The sequence below is a fragment of the Chamaea fasciata genome, unplaced genomic scaffold, assembly GCF_029207755.1.
Source record: "Chamaea fasciata isolate MVZ Bird 193981 ecotype frontalis unplaced genomic scaffold, bChaFas1.0.hap1 SCAF_4, whole genome shotgun sequence".
NCBI classification, from domain to species: Eukaryota; Metazoa; Chordata; class Aves; order Passeriformes; family Sylviidae; genus Chamaea; species Chamaea fasciata.
In genome coordinates this window covers 69,057,668-69,074,776 of record NW_027094089.1, presented here as the reverse complement: position 1 = coordinate 69,074,776, position 17,109 = coordinate 69,057,668, and the positions used below count along the sequence as shown (strand labels likewise).

General features: G+C 40.3%; 1 protein-coding gene across 1 annotated transcript in view; it reads left to right on the top strand.

The window, feature by feature from the left end:
- Positions 1-203: 203 nt before the first annotated feature.
- Positions 204-17,109, top strand: part of RAD23B (RAD23 homolog B, nucleotide excision repair protein) — a 35,424-nt gene continuing 18,518 nt past the window's right edge. The window contains exons 1-3 of the mRNA XM_066181876.1: positions 204-369; positions 12,718-12,799; positions 15,258-15,337. Coding sequence (XP_066037973.1) covers positions 304-369; positions 12,718-12,799; positions 15,258-15,337 — 228 coding nt within the window. The 5' untranslated portion in view covers positions 204-303. The remainder of the gene's footprint in view (positions 370-12,717; positions 12,800-15,257; positions 15,338-17,109) is intronic.

The following is a 17,109-nucleotide window of genomic DNA, read 5'->3' as shown; positions in this document are numbered from 1 at the left end:
CTGTCCGGTCACAAGACGGACTCGACGACCTCACAAACCTTTTACTCCAAACACTCCGTACCCTCCCCCTCTCTCCGCATATTTGTATTTCTGTGCCCGCCCGCGCCCCTCCTTCCGCTCTCCCCGCCCTCAGGCGCGCGCGCATGCGCCGTGCCGGGCACCTCAGGTGGCGCATGCGCGTCCCGCCCTCCCGCCGAGCCCGACACCGCCTCCCTCCTCCTCCTCCCTTTCCCGGCCTCTTCCCCGCCGCCTCTTCCCGGGGAAGGGACGAGGGCGGCCGGAGTGCGGCACGTACCAGCCACCATGCAGATCACTCTGAAGACGCTGCAGCAGCAAACCTTCCGCATCGACATCGACCCCGAGGAGACGGTGCGGCCATTCCCGTGCTCCCTCCCTCACCGCCCCCCCACTCCCGGGACGCGGCCGTGGAAAGGGATGCGAGAATCTGTACCCTCGCCCCCGGGGAAAGGGAGGGATGGATCCCCCCGGTGGAGGTGGCCGGAGATTCAGTGAGGGGTTGGGGCCGCGGGGGTGATGCGGTGTTCGCCGGGACGATTTTGGAGGATTTGGGGCCTGCGGGAGGGGATGAGCTCAGCCGGGGGTGATGAGGGACCCCTTTTCCTCGGGATGCTGATGGGTAAGAGTGATTTCCCATCGCCGAAGGAAAGGAGGTGCCGTGGCCAAAGCTCCGGCGGAAGGACTTTTCCCCCCTTGTTTTTGAGGAGAACGCCCCGGAGGTGGGAGGGGGAATAGCTCTGAGATGGAAAGGGGAAATAGCCCGGGAGGTGGGAGGGCGAATAAATATCTCACGTAGTCCTGGGGAGGGGAGGAGCACTATAGGAAACGAAAGTTTTTCCTTTCGGGAGGTGGGGTGCCGTGGGTTAGCAGTCAGTGGGGCACAGATCGCTGCTGGTTTATAATGGGAGCACTGGGAGAGGGGATATTGTGAGAGCATCTCTCCCGGGGTGGGGTTGGGGGTGCAGCAAAAGGAACACGTGGTGGTCCTTCCTATCCTTCCATGGATACGCTGGGAGGTGTGGGGCTTTTTTGCTGGGACAGGAGTGTGATCTGGAGAGGCGCTGGTGTTTGCTCCCAGGTGCATCGCTGTGTGTTCGGGCAGATGTGTGCTGTGGAAGTGGGAGAGTGCGGGGAGGGTTCATTGTTTGTCATCACGGGGCGAGCTGCAGTGATTAATCAGTCTGCACTTAGGAGCGGAGGGAGTGCCGGAGAGACTCTGCTGATCTCGGTGGAGCCGGCGTCGGGCTGTGTGATGGGGCTCACAGCAGCCTCATTCCCCCTCCCAGTGCCTTTAGATGTGTCCGATGATGCCGTGAGTGAGTAGGAGACGTGTTTTGCTTCCCGGTGAATGTTTTCTTCTGGCACACGGGAGCCCGCTGGAAAATCTTCGGGGAGATGCAGCGTTCTTAGATGGGAGGAAAGGCCTTAAGTGAGTTGCCAGGGTTGGATGTTGCCTTGTCACTTGCCTGAGCAGGGATGGTCGCTCTGATAGCCAAGTCCAGACACACTTGTGGCCTTGATTTGAAAGATCTGGGGAGGCTGGCAGCTTTCCTTTCCAGCAACCTTTCCTGTGACTGGTGGGCAGTGAAGCTTTAGAAACTATGGAACATTGTATCTGCTTTTTTAGTCGCTTTACTCTCTTCCATCTTAAGAAAAATAGAGGATGCCAGTTGAAAATTGGACTAAGAGCTCATTTGGGTTACCAGTGTGATTGAGGGATGTGGCAAATGCCTAGGAGAAGCATGAGTCAGAAACCTTCAAATATTTAAAACATAAGTCTTTGCTGTTACTGAGAAAATTCTCTTTTTTTTTTTTTTTTTTTTTTTTTTTTTTTTTTCCTTGCATTCAGTAAGGTCCTGGGAAGTAAATTCAAGGAGAGGACTGAAGGAATGTTGCCAGTCAAAGCCCTCACTAGTTTATGAGACAGCAGAATGCAATGACTACAAGTTGGATTGTGGGAAAAGAGAATGCACCCTCTGTTTATAAATGTTGCTGCTACAGTAGCTCAAAATAAAAATGTTCCTCATGGGCATGACTTCAGGTTTTGACCAGGAATGGGTGGTAAGACAGGAAATATGGTAGATTTTGAGGAGAACTTTGTTTTAAAAAGATCATGGTAAAGACTTGATTTTATTATTAGCTGTAGAGATGAAAAATGTGTTTAAATTTCTGTGGCACACTTTCTAGAAAATTATGAAGAAATTACTGTTGGAAATTTTCAAAATCAGAGAACTTAGTAAAGAGAAGTTCAGCTTGGAGCCTTCAGTTACAAATTGAGTCTTGAAATCAGAAAATGCTTTGAAATATGCTATGTTGGGGAAGTGCGTGCGTTGGAGTTCTCAGTCAGATTTTTTGGAATATGCAAATTTTAGCTAAGTGCGCTAGTTTCTTAGATTAATTTCCCAAGACCTTAAAACGTGTTTCATGTAGTTTGGGAAAGGTTACTTTTAGTCTTTGGACTATGTGTGTGTTTCTCAGAGGTAGGTTTGTTTACTTGGATTTCTGCCCTATGCTGTGACAAGGCCAAAAATCATGTAGTTGCGATAGGTACAGGAAGCCTGTTGCTCTGAAGTTGGGTTCTGGTTCTGTAAAATTGCTTTTGTGTTCCTAGCAATTTATTCCCTTACTCTCAGTACCAAATTAATCTGGGGAGATTTGATGTTACTGTGTGAGGTAGCATTCTGACAAGATTTAATGCTTGTAGCTGAGCGCTGGTGTTGATAGGAATACTTAAACCAACCTCCAGTAAGAATTTGAAACAACACACTTCCTAATAATTAATTATCCTTGCTAATTAGCTTTTTGCACAAGCAGCTGGTCATTTTTTTTCCCTCCTAAATCACACAGTTGAGTTTTAAACTTGCCTTCAGTAGTGTGACTCTAGTTTTGGTTTTGTTGTGTTTTAAAAAATTGGCCAACTGAGTATTTTGAGTGAGTAAAAACTATACTTGAAGCTATCATGCTTGCCAAAGCACTGGGTGAAGATTGTCAGGTACTCTGACTAACTAAAGAAAATGAAAAGATTTAGCCTCAGGCCCTGTTATTGGGGAAAGCCTGTTACGGAATGAAATTTTTGCAAGCCTGGCTGTTTCTCCTTAAGTTTTGTGATACACCCATCAAGCTCCACACAGGGGTTGATTTACCCATTGTGGTCATTCTGGTGTTCAGAGTGGGGGCACTCGGGGCTTGAGCCTTCAGACATAACCAGGGTTAATGAAAGCACGTATCCATCTGCACAAGCTGCTGCTTCTTTTTGTTGGCTCTCTGTGAGAAAGTAAATATGTGCAACATTGTGTTAGGAGCAAATAATAAGCGCTGTCTGAGGCTGATGCAGACCTGTGTAGCCACATCTCTTCTCTGAGGTGACAGTGCTGACACTGTAGGCTTCTAAATGTAGCATTTCTGTTGTAGTTGTCACAATGTAGACACAATGCAGAGTTTTAAAAATCTTCAGCAAACATTCTTAACTTCGAAAGTGAAACACCAGGCTAAAGTTAAGTCTGTCCTGTTTTGTTTTCAGCTCTCCCTGTGCTGTTAACCTAAAAACCTGGTTGTCAAAATGCAGTGAAGTGCAAGGAATATTCAGGATGTCAGCAGTCTTTCGGCCGCAGTCTCCGTGTCACATAATATGGGCTTTCACATTTCGCTGTTCTACCACAGCACTTGAACACCCAGGAAAAAGCCAGCTTGATTAACACCATGTCAGCAGAACGCTTAGTGTTGGATGTTTGAGCTTCTGCTGTGTTCTGGTGTGTTCTTAGTATGTGTATGCTTTATTTAAACGTGTTTATGGGGATTTCTGGATGCTGACGTTGCTGTGTCAGAAGAATTAACTTTATAACAGTTCTGGAAGAATCAGGGACTATTGCTGAGTGAAATGGTGAAAGCTGACTCCAGCTTGTAACTTGTGAATGAGTATGAATGTACACATGACAACCTCCTTCCTACATGTATTTCAGTGCAGGTTAATCCTACAGCAGCTGCGGGTAAGGGGATTGTTTTTGTATTTCTCTGGGAGTTTATAATTGTAGTGGTTAGAGAAAACGTGCTCAGTTCAAAATTCAGAAGTACCCTTCTAGGTTAAAGATGTTTTTCTGTTTCAAGTCTTGGTATTTTTCTCTAATTGCTCTTTGGGCTGTGCAGTAGGTATTTTTCTCTTCTGGAGGATTGTTTTGTTGTTCTTGCCTCTCTTTAGGATTTTATTATTGGGTATGTATGTGTGCCTGCACAGGCAGAGAAGGTGTGAATTTGAAGGGCTTGTACTTGCTGCTTGTAGTTTGATACATGACTCTGCAAAATTGTAACTTCAGAGATCACCAGAGTAAGAGTAGCTACATTTTTTCCCATTGTTTTCATACTTTCTTGGCAGACTGTAGTGTTTTGGAGTTATGGTCTGTTATAATTCGTATTTGTTTAATTAACTCTGTAGGGGCTTTTTGCTACTGCTTTTCTTTGGTGGATAGCCCTTTTCTGTGTCCTGGTTAGAGTTAGGATTTTCAAGCAAGGAAGTTACTCTGATTCTTTGTTGAAAAGGGCTAGGCTTTCACATGTTCAGGAATATTTTCCTGAAATTCTAATGAGTGTTTTAAATATAATTTCCAAAGAACTTTGGGCAGGATGACACATTTATTTAAAAAAATGAATAAAGGAAAATATAAGATACCATAAATTACTTAAAAGAACTAAAATTATTTTATTCATATTGGAATATGTCTTTGTATGTTACCCATTTTTCAAATGCTGTGGCTCTGCCCATGATTTTTCAGCTATTTTATTGAGAATTTTCTTACCCAATTTAGCAGTCAGCAAAGAAAAGTTAGCTTTGTACTTCTAATAATTTGGCAGTCTAATATGCTGTATTTCTCAAAATCTAGACTTTCTTGGGTCACCATTCCCAAGGTGGCCAGTACACTTAGAAGGTAAATATAGAGCTTGTATACACTTAAGGATGGTTCTATACAAGTATTTAAGGTCTATTTTGCAGGTATGACTGGAAAGCAAGGGTATCTGTCCTTGGTATAGATAACAACAGGCTGGAAGGTGTTCCCTTTGAAAGTTGGTGAAAGTGGAGAGTACATTTTAATTAAAAAGGATTAGTATAAGCAGATGGTCCTGCTACTGTCTGGAGTCCCATTGTCCTTGTGCATAATTATCTGTGTTTACTCAGAAACATTTCAAAACTATTTTCTTTGAATTTCTGAAACACAGACAAGGATATCTGTAGGTGTGAGAAAGGTGTTGTAAATTTATAGCACTGAAGGGCACAGCTGGCAATGTTTTCTCTCACCAAGGTTTGTGTCTTTGGTCATGGTTCCTGTGGGAGGAGTGGACTCAGTACAACAAATCTCTCTTTATTTCACAGGACATGGTGATGTGCAGCAGGTCTTACCTAGAGCCTGTAAGGATGGCTGTCCCTGCCTGCAGGGAGCTCCAAAGGAATTGGAAAAGGAGAGGGAAAGGCTTGCCGTGACTGTGAGCACACAGAGTGTTGTCTACACACTGACTGTTCTCCCTCTCTTTGTCTTTCCCTGTGTTTTTGTGTCAGAGGCACCCCTCCAAGTGGCTGGTCAACATGCAGTGTTAGAAAAGGGTTTTTAAAGTGTGTTGTTAGAACTGATCAAAATGGCTTGTCAGTTTTCTTCACATTCAAACAGCTGTGTCACTTTTGTACTTGTAAATTGGTTTGTGGGGAATATGCCTCTTGTAAAAACTGTCTGCGCAAAGATACAGGAGGATCAAGAAGACCATGCAAGCGTCACCACTCAGAATGGAAGCTTTCTTCCTAAATCAAGCTTTTGTGGCTTCAGAGGACTGTCCATCTTTTCTTCAGGCTGCAGATTCCTGAAAGCTCTGCTTTTGATTGAAATTTGTGTTCCTGTTTTAGTACAAAGCTGCATGAATTCAGCTCTTTTAGTCACCTTTATGCATCAGAAAACTGGCCCCAGTGTATCCTCTTTCAGGCAGGGCTTAGGTCAGTTTTGAAATGCAGGGCAGAAGTGTGTGGAGGCCTGCTTTGAGATCAGAAATTATTTTTGTTGGTCTCTGGTCAGTGCATAACAACTGCTAGACTTCTGAATTTCACTTGTGTGTAGATGAGTTCAGTTTTGTAGAGGAAATTAGAAAGGTAGAGGTAATTGCAGAGAAAATAAATGTCAGGGCTAAATTTGGATTTTTACCTTGACAATTCCAGACTATTTTTCTTCAGAGAATGCTACTTCTTTGTATGCAAACTTCAGCAACAGTAAATACAGCAAGTAAATAAAGGTGCTTATGAATGCTTTATCCTGTCTGTTTTTAAATGCTGGAGTAATTCTAGATGCCTTGTTTGTTTGAGTTCAGCTGTTTTGTTTTGTTTTGTTTTGTTTTGTTTTGTTTTTTCCCCCCAGGTACTTACTAAGCTTGTAAACCTGACTAGATTCACAAGGCTCTTCCTCTCCTGTGGTTCTTCTCAATTACTGTATCTGTTATGCCTTTGAGGCCTGAAGTAGGGCAGTGATCTGTTCATGTAACCACCATGATTGCCCTCTGGCTAAATATGAGTGTCCTGTTTAGAGGGACAATATAAGAGAACACTAAATGGTGTTTTGTGCCAGAAAAACCTGGTTTTATAATTTGTAGAAAGAAGTAGCTGGAACCAAAAGCATTCTTACCAGTAAAAAGTACTGTAAAGCATTTCCTTATGGGCTTAGTAGTTTCTTATCCTCTGCATGTTTTCATTAGTAGGCACAATATTTGTCATTAATCAGTTGCTGATCATGGAGTTTGATTAAGGGTAGTAAAACCTGTTGCACTGGTCAGTTTGTTGCTTCATTAGCAGGTTTATTGTCTATACAGCTGCATTGTCCTCGCCTGACTTTGAGCAGTTTCTGTATAGCAGTATAACATATGTAAATATTTTTGCAAAGGCAGTGGGAGGAGAAAACTCAGTAATATTAAGCCTAAATTCTAAACAAGTTTTCAGCCTATGATGCCCTCCCTCAGGGAAGAGGAAAAGAACAAAGGCCTTTGGAGTAATACTTTTGTCCTTGTCTAACTAAGACTTTTCCCAAAGTCTAGGAGAAACCTATTAGCCTACTACAGAAAAAGATGAAGAGTGGTAGAGAATTACAAGGTAGGTTAAAAGAAAAAACCCTCTGTGCAGCATTTATTCTCAAAGAGAAGCAGTTCAGCAGTAGGTAGGTTGGTAGAGAGGGTTTTTCAGAGTTGGTCTTGGGATCCATCTCTTCATGGTCCTTTAATTCATTTAATTAAAGTTTGAGTACAAATCAACTGAAACACGATGACATTGACAAACACTAAGTTTACCATCAGTACCTGGCTGCCTAGTTGAGGGTCAGATTTTGGTAAACAGCTCTCAAATGAGCATCACAGATTAATTGGAATTGGATTCATTAAAAGGTGAAGCCCTGAGGATCATTGATCCTGAAACGTCCACGGAGAGTAGTGATGCTATTCTGCATCAAGTGTTCTGTCCACCAAGGCAATGAATTTTTACCTTTGGAAAGAAGTGCCTGGGGCCTGTGGAAAACTGTGACTCTGACATGAAAGGAAACTAAAGGAGACCCGCTTAGCTTAGCTCACAAGTTTGGGTGAAATTGTGTAAATGTTTTATGCTGGCAAGCACCAAGGGATGTGGGAAGGCTACTCATGCGTGAGTTATAACATCAGCATAAGAACAAATCAATATTCATAGTCTGTGAATTAACTTGGGCTGGAAACTAGAAGACTTCCAATATCAGAGTAAACTTTGTAGCAGCCTCATGATAGAGGTAGCAAACAACCGTGTCTGTGGGTGCATCGGATTTCTGCTGAAGATTGTGGTGTGGAAGATGGGTTTGTGACTTGATGTCAGAAGAGATCCTTACCAGTTTTCTATTCAGTTTCTCCCAACATCTCAAGAAATAAAGCATTTTGTCTTGCCTGTGTAATTATACGTTAAAACTGATGAAAGTACGCTGTTCACTTTTTCATTAGGATTTATGAAATGAGTCTCTGAATAAACTGATGATTTTTGCCTCTTCTGGGTTAGCATTTATATGAGGTAGATGAAATGAAAATTAGTGTGTGGGAGGGAAGGGGAAGGGTGTGTGATCAGTGGGAGGTGCTTGCCTGGATGGTACCCAGCGTGCTCTGCTTGCGTAGCTGGCAAAAAGTGACTGCAAGGAACAACTGGGAAACTCAGCACTGGTGACTTCATGAAACCCATTTTTAGATGCCTGTCTGGGATGCAGTTAATGACCAGTGTTTCTTTGGAAGACCTCAGTTTTTCAGTTAGGAGTCGATCAGCTCTAGCTCTTTATTAAACAGATTGCATGGCATATATTCTAGAGGACATTGCATTCAGTTTCTGAGTAGTAGGGAGAGTTTCATGTCTAAATTCATAGCAGGCAGAAGAAAGTCATCTTACTTGTAAGTGTGCTGTTTCTGAATCTCTAGGGTAAAGTGTTTGTAGATGAATTGATGCTCTTTCTTAAAGGTATTGCTATCAAATACAGGCTCTGTTTATTGTGCTGGGAAATTTTATTAAGGGCAGAAGAAAAACGGGATTTGGTGAGGTTTGAAATACATTTTGAACCCTAATCAGGTTGAATAAAGCTAGGAAGCCTGAAGGTTTGGTTTATGAGAAAAGCAAATTAAAAAAAAAAAAATCATAATCTATGGATGATTCCTCTCTTTGACAGATCAGTGTGCTGGGTGTGCTTCCCCAAAACGAATTTTCATTTAATAACCAATGGCAGTGCTGAAGTCTAGGATCTCAGCAACCTAATTTGCTAGAGACAAAGTTTAAGATGTTGCTTTTTTCAGCAGTTCACTGTACCAGCAGCTGGAAGATGCAGCTGCCTTTTCAGAAAAGCATTGAGAGGTCTTCTCCCTCTCTCTCTCCATGTTTTTTAAATTCCTCCTTGAAAATGGAACATCTGTGGTTTAAATCTAAATGATGAGGCATCAGACTACTGTGTGACATGCAGGTTGTTGCATGGGTCATGCATTTTCTTCTCTTAGCAGAATTAATGGCACAGTTATTTCTCACTATACCTTCAGTCACTTCAGTTAGGCCTACAAGAGGAAATTCTATGCCACTGGAATGTTACTGCTAAAATTGATGTATCTGATCTTTTCTATTCCATTTTTTGTTCTAAGAATTAGTATTGTATCCTCTGCAAATGATGTGTTTGTGGCCTCCTAGTCTAGGTAGAGATGAAAGCCAGAAGAATAGGTAAGCACTTTTTATTTTAGCCTGGTTGTTTCTTGAACTTCTGTCTCTAATAGGAGAATGATGAAGTCTGCAGCTGACTGCATTTTCTTGCAGGTTCAAGCTCTAGTAGTAAAGTGTTGGTTTAAGTCCTTTTGTTTGTTCCTTTGAATAAATATGATGCTATCAGTTCATTGTATTCATTTGAGATATGACAGATTACCTTATCTAAATCACTATTCTTTATAAAGCAGTTAAACAATGCTCTGAAATGTTCTTAAATGTAATCTGGAAATTACTTGACTATTTGGTGTATTTTCTGTTTTAAAGGAGCAACTTGAATGACATTAGAGAATTCTTAATTTGTAATTCGGAGCCCATGGTGTATTACTGTCAGTCACCATGACATATTGGGTATCTTTGGATGGCAAAAGTTCACAGTAGAATGAATGTCCATTTAAATGAGAGACCTATGTAAATGATCTTCCCCATTGCACATGTCAGAGTGTCCCTGGGCATAGATAGGAAGATCTGTAAATTGCCTCAGTTATGTTAAGCTTGAATTTCTTTTAGATTTTTGTAAGCTGTCAGCCAGAGAACTGAAGTAATTTGTGTTCCAATTTAGGATATAATCTGTTCTTAAAGTGATGGATGTACATGGCAGGAATACAGGCAGAGAATAAAGACCAGCAATGAAAACTGTAATGTCCTTTTCTCTTCTGGATTTCCAGTCTTTTCAAGAATTAAGAAGTTAATGGTGGCCCCTGTATTGGCAAGCTTTAGCCAAAGATTGTCTCTGTTCTTTAGGAGCAAACCTGTAGTTTGTTTTTCTGTTCAGAGCCACCATGGTTTTGTAACCTCATGGCATTATTTGCATTGATAACTACTTCACTGAGGCAATAAATACCAAACTCCTTCACGTGGATCCAGTTACTGCATAGTAATTAGTTTATGTCTTTAGTCTGTCCTGACCTAGACCACCACAATAGTAAAAAAATATGTCAGTATTTGTATGCAGAGGGGGTATTTGGGTTGTGGAAGGGGATAGTGTAGCTGTAGCACAGCCATCTGAATGTCCAACAAGGCTGAAAAAAGGCCTGTGTCTGCTGAGATAGTTTTCCTTGGTGTAATCCTGTGGAACATGGGTCTGCATGCTCTTGGTGGTCCTCAGCACCTGAAAGATGTAGACCTGTTGGAGCTGGTCCAGATGAAGCCCTGAAGTTCTTCAGAGTGTAGAGCACCTCTCCCATAGAGACAAGCTGAGAGAACTGGGGTTGTTTTGGCTGGAGAAGAGAAGGCTCTGGAGAGACCCTGGAGAGCCTTCCAGTGCCAAATGGGGGCTGATAGGAAAGATGGGGACAGACTTTTTAGCAGGCTTGTTAAGAGTAGATGTAAGGAAGGAATTTGGTACAGTGAGAATGGTGAAGCACTGGAACAGATATCCAGAACAGTTTTTTTTTCTCATTTCCCTTGGCCTCATGGTGTAAATGGAAGTTTGCCTACATTTGGAGAGGATGGGGTGGGTGCCTCAGGTCACTTGCAGAACATCAGTCACAGCACAGTAATAATAAGGGGAAATGCTACACACAGGTGGTCAGCAAAGGGAAATGAGTAATTGGATCCTCCTACTGTAAATATCTTAATTCCTTTCCATAGATCCAATTATTACATAGTAAATCAACATATGTGTTCACTGTATCCTGACCTAAACTTCTAGCTGTTCAAACATTTATGTTTGAGAGAACACATCTTGGTTTTGTTCCTTGTGGGAAAAAGACTGTTGTCTGGAATAAAATAATAGAAAATGAAGAAGATAAAGTAGACATTTGAAGCCACTAGCTTTATTGATGCAGTGGACGTGAAACAAGCTTTAATTTTCTCCCTCAAAATAGATCATACATGTGAGTCACAGTGCAATATTTGTTTCAAATCTATGACAGGCATGGTAATTGGGTACTAAAGAAGTCGCCTTGAGTCATTATCTTTTAGTGGTTGGTACAAGTGTGTAAGTATAAGAATGCATGAAAAGAGTGTTAAAAAGTAGACATTTGGAAACATAGCAGGCGTTTAACATGGTTCAACGGATTAATTTGCCTTAGTGCATGTAGGACTTTACCTGAAGTTGTGTGAAGTATTAGACAGTATTATTATTGAAGTTTAGGAAAAAAAAATCCTTTATCTGTGGTGAAGGAGATTATTCAGTAGCAACATGAGTGATTTCCATGCTTAAAATTGGGGAGAAATTAACAAGTTACATTTTTAATTTTCAAGAAAATATAAAGAAATGTAAATCCAAGGGTAGGACAGACTTGTAAAATAAGTGCATAAGAATGATGATACTTTCAGCAAATTACTGTCAAATTTACTGTCTCCAGGACTTAGAGGTGGTAGTGAGCTGCTCTTAGTTTTGCTGTGGAAAAGCAACTGCCTGGTTGGAGACTAATTTGGCAGATGTGTGTATGATAACAAAAATACCAAAAACATCCTTTCTTCATCTGCTGGGGGAAAAAAAAAATCAACAAACTGGCTCCCTATTTTTGTTTAGTTCCATAGAGGGAAGCCATATGTTGTGTTCTGTATCCTTGCAGAGTTTTATGAAAAAGATCTTGAATATTCAAAAAAAAATAAACCAACCCAATATTTAGAAGGTGGTGTTAGCTTGTAGTAATAAGCTCATAACAGATTGGTTTTCTTTGTTCTGTGTATACTGGGAGTGTCTGCAAGAAAGCAAGAAGAATTGACTCTGTGTGCAGGCAGTTTGTCTTAAAACATGACTGCAGATGTGTCAGTAGAGGAATGCTTTTACAGGAGCTTGCTTTACCTCCTCAGGGCAGCATTATGGAGTCTTTCTGGAGAATTGAGAGCATTCTTACACGTGACAACTAGCAGTGCCACTTGAGCTATTGGTACTGTGAAACTGTGGATGATACTTCAGTGGTCCATGCAAGCAAGTAAATGTGTAGGCTTGGAATTGCTTTGTGAAGCAACTGTGGTGGAGGGGGAGGAGTTGGAAACAATTTATGTGAGATAAGCGTCTGAACATTTTGCTCAAGCCTTTGCATATGGGGACTTCAGGGTTGAATGTCACTGTGATCTTACCAAAACAAACCCAGGCATTTCCTGAAAAGTGGTTATGATGATGAAAACCTTCAGCTCTGTTTTTCGCTAGTGTACCCTCTGCATTAAGGGAAAGAACAGGGAAAATGGGTCAAGAGATGAAAACATTTTTGTTCCTCAAATGTCTTAATTTACTTTTTCACTGTGTTGTACACTCATACTAATGGCTTCTCTTGAAAAAATTAATTACCTAATTTGATTCAGCACAGGAGACTATTTGGGAAAGGGACCTGTTGCTCTGCAAAGTGATTACTGTGACATATTCAGAAGACTGATAAACTTGACATAATCAAGACATGATTGAAAACTACTCTTCAGTATTTAAAAGTAGAACTAATTTGGTTTTTACTGTCAACTTTATTTTCCTTAAGACTGTTTTTTTGCTTTAGGTGAAGGCACTGAAAGAGAAGATTGAATCAGAAAGGGGGAAAGATGCCTTTCCAGTAGCTGGCCAAAAACTAATTTATGCAGGTAATGGATATTCTGAAGATAACTTATCTGAACCTGCCTTTTTTATGTTGTTTTTTGACTTAGATGTGAATGTTAGGTTTTCTAAGAACTGAAGTACAGACAGGATAAAAACCCCCATAAACACAAAAGCAAACTCAGTGTCAAAGGAGACTCTTAATTTTGAATTAGAATTTTTTAGGTTTTAGTGCATGTGTGTCTGTCATCCTTGCTCTTGTATCTTGATGTCCTGGGGATATGCTGGGTGAAGAAGAAATAGCTTTTGTTACAAGAATTCAGGATTTAAGGAGGTCAAAGCTGCTCTTCTGGCTTAATTCTTTTCTTGTTCAATTTATGCTGTTTATAGCTGAAGCATTGCTGTATATACCTCAGAGAATTAAAAACCAGATTATTTCTTTTTGATTAACAAAAGAAACCCACCACCAAATCCTTGCTATACAAGGTACTTTTAAGCTCTGTCACTAGAAACGCGTAGTAAGTACTGGCAAAAAGCAGGCTAATGTCAGATAAAACATGAAATTAACCTTATTTGAGCTTTATTTTACTTGCCTTGTTCATTCTGGTGCTAATACAGAAATTCATTTTTTTGTTCTCACTTCATCGCAGAGCTTTGGTGCTATTCCTGTGCTCCCTCTAGTGGTTTTTTCCTCTAAAACTGAGCTTGAAAGAAACTTAGGTGGACTTTTCTCTTTTGTCATGCACTGCTTTGTAACAAGTATTGTCTTTTTCACTTGTAATAAGCTAAAGCCAATGTTAACAGTGGAGAGATGCTAGTGGGAGAGAAGTTGTGAGTCTCTGCATTTGTACAGCTCCTCTGGACTGTGTCTCATAGCAAGTTTTATGTCCCTGGTACTTTGATGAGGGGAGTGCATGTCAAGAACATAAAGGTGGAAGTCTCATGCATTACCCAGGAACATGAACCAGGCAGAAGGCTTTGTGCAATGTGTGTAACTGCATGACACCTTTAAAATTGTGTTTCTGTGATAGTGAAAAATCAAAGATTGTGTAAGATTCTGTGACACGACTTGAGTGTTTTGCGAAGCCAGAATGTATCTGCAGTATTGAATAATCCTCACAAGCAATAGGATGTATAGGAAATAAGATTGAGAATATAATATTATGCAAAGATGCATTCTCTTTTTAATCTTTTTCTTGGACAAGAGATACAAGGTTATAATGATGATGCTTTTACTTTTATTAACATGAGTTGTAGAATTTTTGTAGTTTGGTAAAGCAAAGTGATACCCCCAGCTGACTTTGATTAGAGAGGCAGATCCATTGTGTTGACACCTGTATTAGGGCGAGGTCTAGAAACCCTGAGTGGTATGTTCTGAGAAGACAGGATGTCTGTATATATACGCTTTTATAAAGTGTATATATTGTATCACATACGCATTCATTAAAGCCTTCCCGAAAGTGCCTATAAAAAATGTAAGTAAATCCATGTAGGTTCTGAGTCAGATGCTACAGGTATTAGCATGCTATTACTGCACTACATGTAATACTTCCTTGAATGTTTGACCTGCAAGACTAGTGGAACCAGTCATTTGTGTTCCCATGAAGTGTATATGTTGCTTATTTCCTTGCAATCATCAGGATAAAGATGTGTCTCTCTAATTCCATTCCACTAGAGAGGTTGTGAAATGTAAGCAGTCTGTGGCACATCTTCAGAAAATTAGTCAGTTTAAATTGTAAAATATTCTCTGACTGTTCTGTATTAGAAATCAGCGCTATAAAACTCACTGAAATACAAATTTGATTTTCTGTTTTGTGGTGCTATCTCTAAGTCAGCTTGTTCTAAGAAAAGGCAAAAAGTATGTGGCTTACTGTGTTCCTAAGTTCTTGTAGAAGTGATGCAAATCTATTTTGTCACAGTACCATCTCAGGTTATGAAACATCAGAAGTCATAGTGTAACAAATGTTTCTGTGTTTGCCTGATAGCTTTTTCATCCTTCTATCAAGGTGGCAAGTTATGGAATGGTTCTAGCGTTTTCTAAGATTTTAGCCTTGCAAATTGTTAAAGTTGCAAGGTCACACACTTGTTATTGCAGGTAATGCTCTTACCTGAAGAACAAGTGGAAGATAAGAAAAAAGGAATTTCCCTTACTGTGTAAGCAGACATAAGTTAGTTGGTTAAGCTTTTTGTGTGTTAATGACTTTCCTCTGTATTACATGTATCTTTGTTAAGATCCAGTGAATCTTTCCAGATTTAATGCTTTTATTTTAAATAGTTTTAAAGCATCTTCAGCACTTAGAGCAGAAACCTTTAAGCTATCCACTACTCTGTACATCACACGAGGAAAATTGTAGCTCTGCTGCTGAAGCTTAATGGCCAAGGTTCTTTTTGCTGGATTGTTTAACAGTTATAAATCTGCATAAAACATGTTTTCGTGAGGAAATTCCAAGATCATCTATTGATGTACTGAACAACTTCTTAATTTCTGCCTGTTTAATTTCCCAGGTAAAATCCTTAATGATGAAACTGCTCTTAAAGAATACAAGATAGATGAGAAGAACTTTGTGGTGGTTATGGTGACAAAAGTGAGTAATCGTTTCTTTTGAATAGGAATCTTCATTAATTTAATTCTGTTTTTTCTTGTGATGAATATATGCCCATCCTTAAAACCAGTGGAATTTCATCATATGCAAGTTTTCTGGTCAACAGTAAAAAGCTTGTGTGTCTAGATAAAAAATATTGCTTCACAGTCTTGGTTTGCCTAGGCTGATTTTTGCTGCTGCTCTATGCTGAATGTTTGTATCAAAGGAAAAAATTACTAATGGCTGATTTTACTGTTCATTCTTTCTTGTCTCTGTGCTATTTTTTCCCTTCTATTATTAAAAGGAAGAAGGAAACCTAGGTAGTTTGTTGTTAAATCATCTGTATGGAACTCTTCCAGCCTTGCCATGCTGCTTTTCATTGTTCATGGCTTTTTCTTCTGTCAAACTCCACAGGACAGACCAGTAGAGATGGGATACATCTGGTGGTAAACAAACCTGTGGGTTTTGAAAGACTGCAAGTACAATTTATAGGGAATGACTCTGACATGTGTTTTAAGTATTTCTTCTCTGAACCAGTTGTCAGGCTGCTTCCAGGAATCTAGCCACTGATTTTCCAGGCATTCCAGACTGTTGCGATCTGAATAAAACTGGCTTCATCTGTGTCTTGGGATATGAAATTAATTTTGAAGCTAGAGTTCCTCCTCCTGACAAAGAAAACGTATCTTCTGTTGCCCTTTATTTCTATCTGGTAGTATTAAACATAATTAAGCATGTGGCCTTGTTAAAGATTACTGTTGTTTCTGTCTTCCTGAATGAACAGCATTCTAGTCTGTGGTTTGCCTCAGAGGTATTTATCAGTGCAAGAAAACACATGCAGATGAGATGTCAGAGTCCGGTTTTTCATTTTGTTGATAGCAGAAGACTCCAGAGAAGTTGTGCAATTGCCACTCCTGGAAGTGTTCAAGAAATGTGTGGTTGTGGCACTTAGGGACACTGTTTAGTGGTGGGTGTGGCAATGCTGGGTTAGATTCAATCATTTTAGAGGTCTTTCTCCCTAACAATTCTGTGATTCTAAATGCAGGTCTCCATGAAGAACTGCTAAATCTGGTATGTTCTGATAATAAAGGACGTGTGGTTTTTGGCATTTCTTCAGTCTTACAATCTTTTTGCTAGTCTTGGAGCTCAATTGCCCTTCCCTGATTCTATTGTGAGTAAGACATGCCCAGTCATGTAGGCACGGACTGCTAACTTTGTCTGATGCTCAGACATTGTTGCATTAAGGGTTTAGGAATCCAGCAGAAAATAACCCCCCTTGCATTCCAACTGTGTCAGTGTTTTTGAGTGTTTATTAAAATGTTACTTACCGTGCCTGTCATGTTGGAAGCTATTCATTCTTAACCTTACCTCTCCTTGCAGACAAAGGGAGAAAGTAAATGTTTTCTTCTTCAAGCAGGCAATGTCTGAAAGTGGTGCACCTTGAATAAGTAGTTTTGTTAACGCTCAGCTATTTCTCTTGGAAAGACAAAGATTGGAGTCAGCTTTGTCAGCCCTTGGGGCTATTTCTGTATAATGGGATTAATACTGCATCCAAGAAAAATTCAAGTTTCCATTAGAGATGTGAAGATGATTTCACAATTGGATACAAGTATTATTTGCTCTAAATATTCTGCTGTAAATTTGATAGTCTTTCATTCTGCTGTATCCTTGGTGCTTACTTCAGAACTGAAGCATTTGAGATGTTACTGTAGTGGCCTGAATGCAAAGGTTGCATAACTAAAACATGTTGCAGGTGAAGTTTAATTTTTTTTTGCATC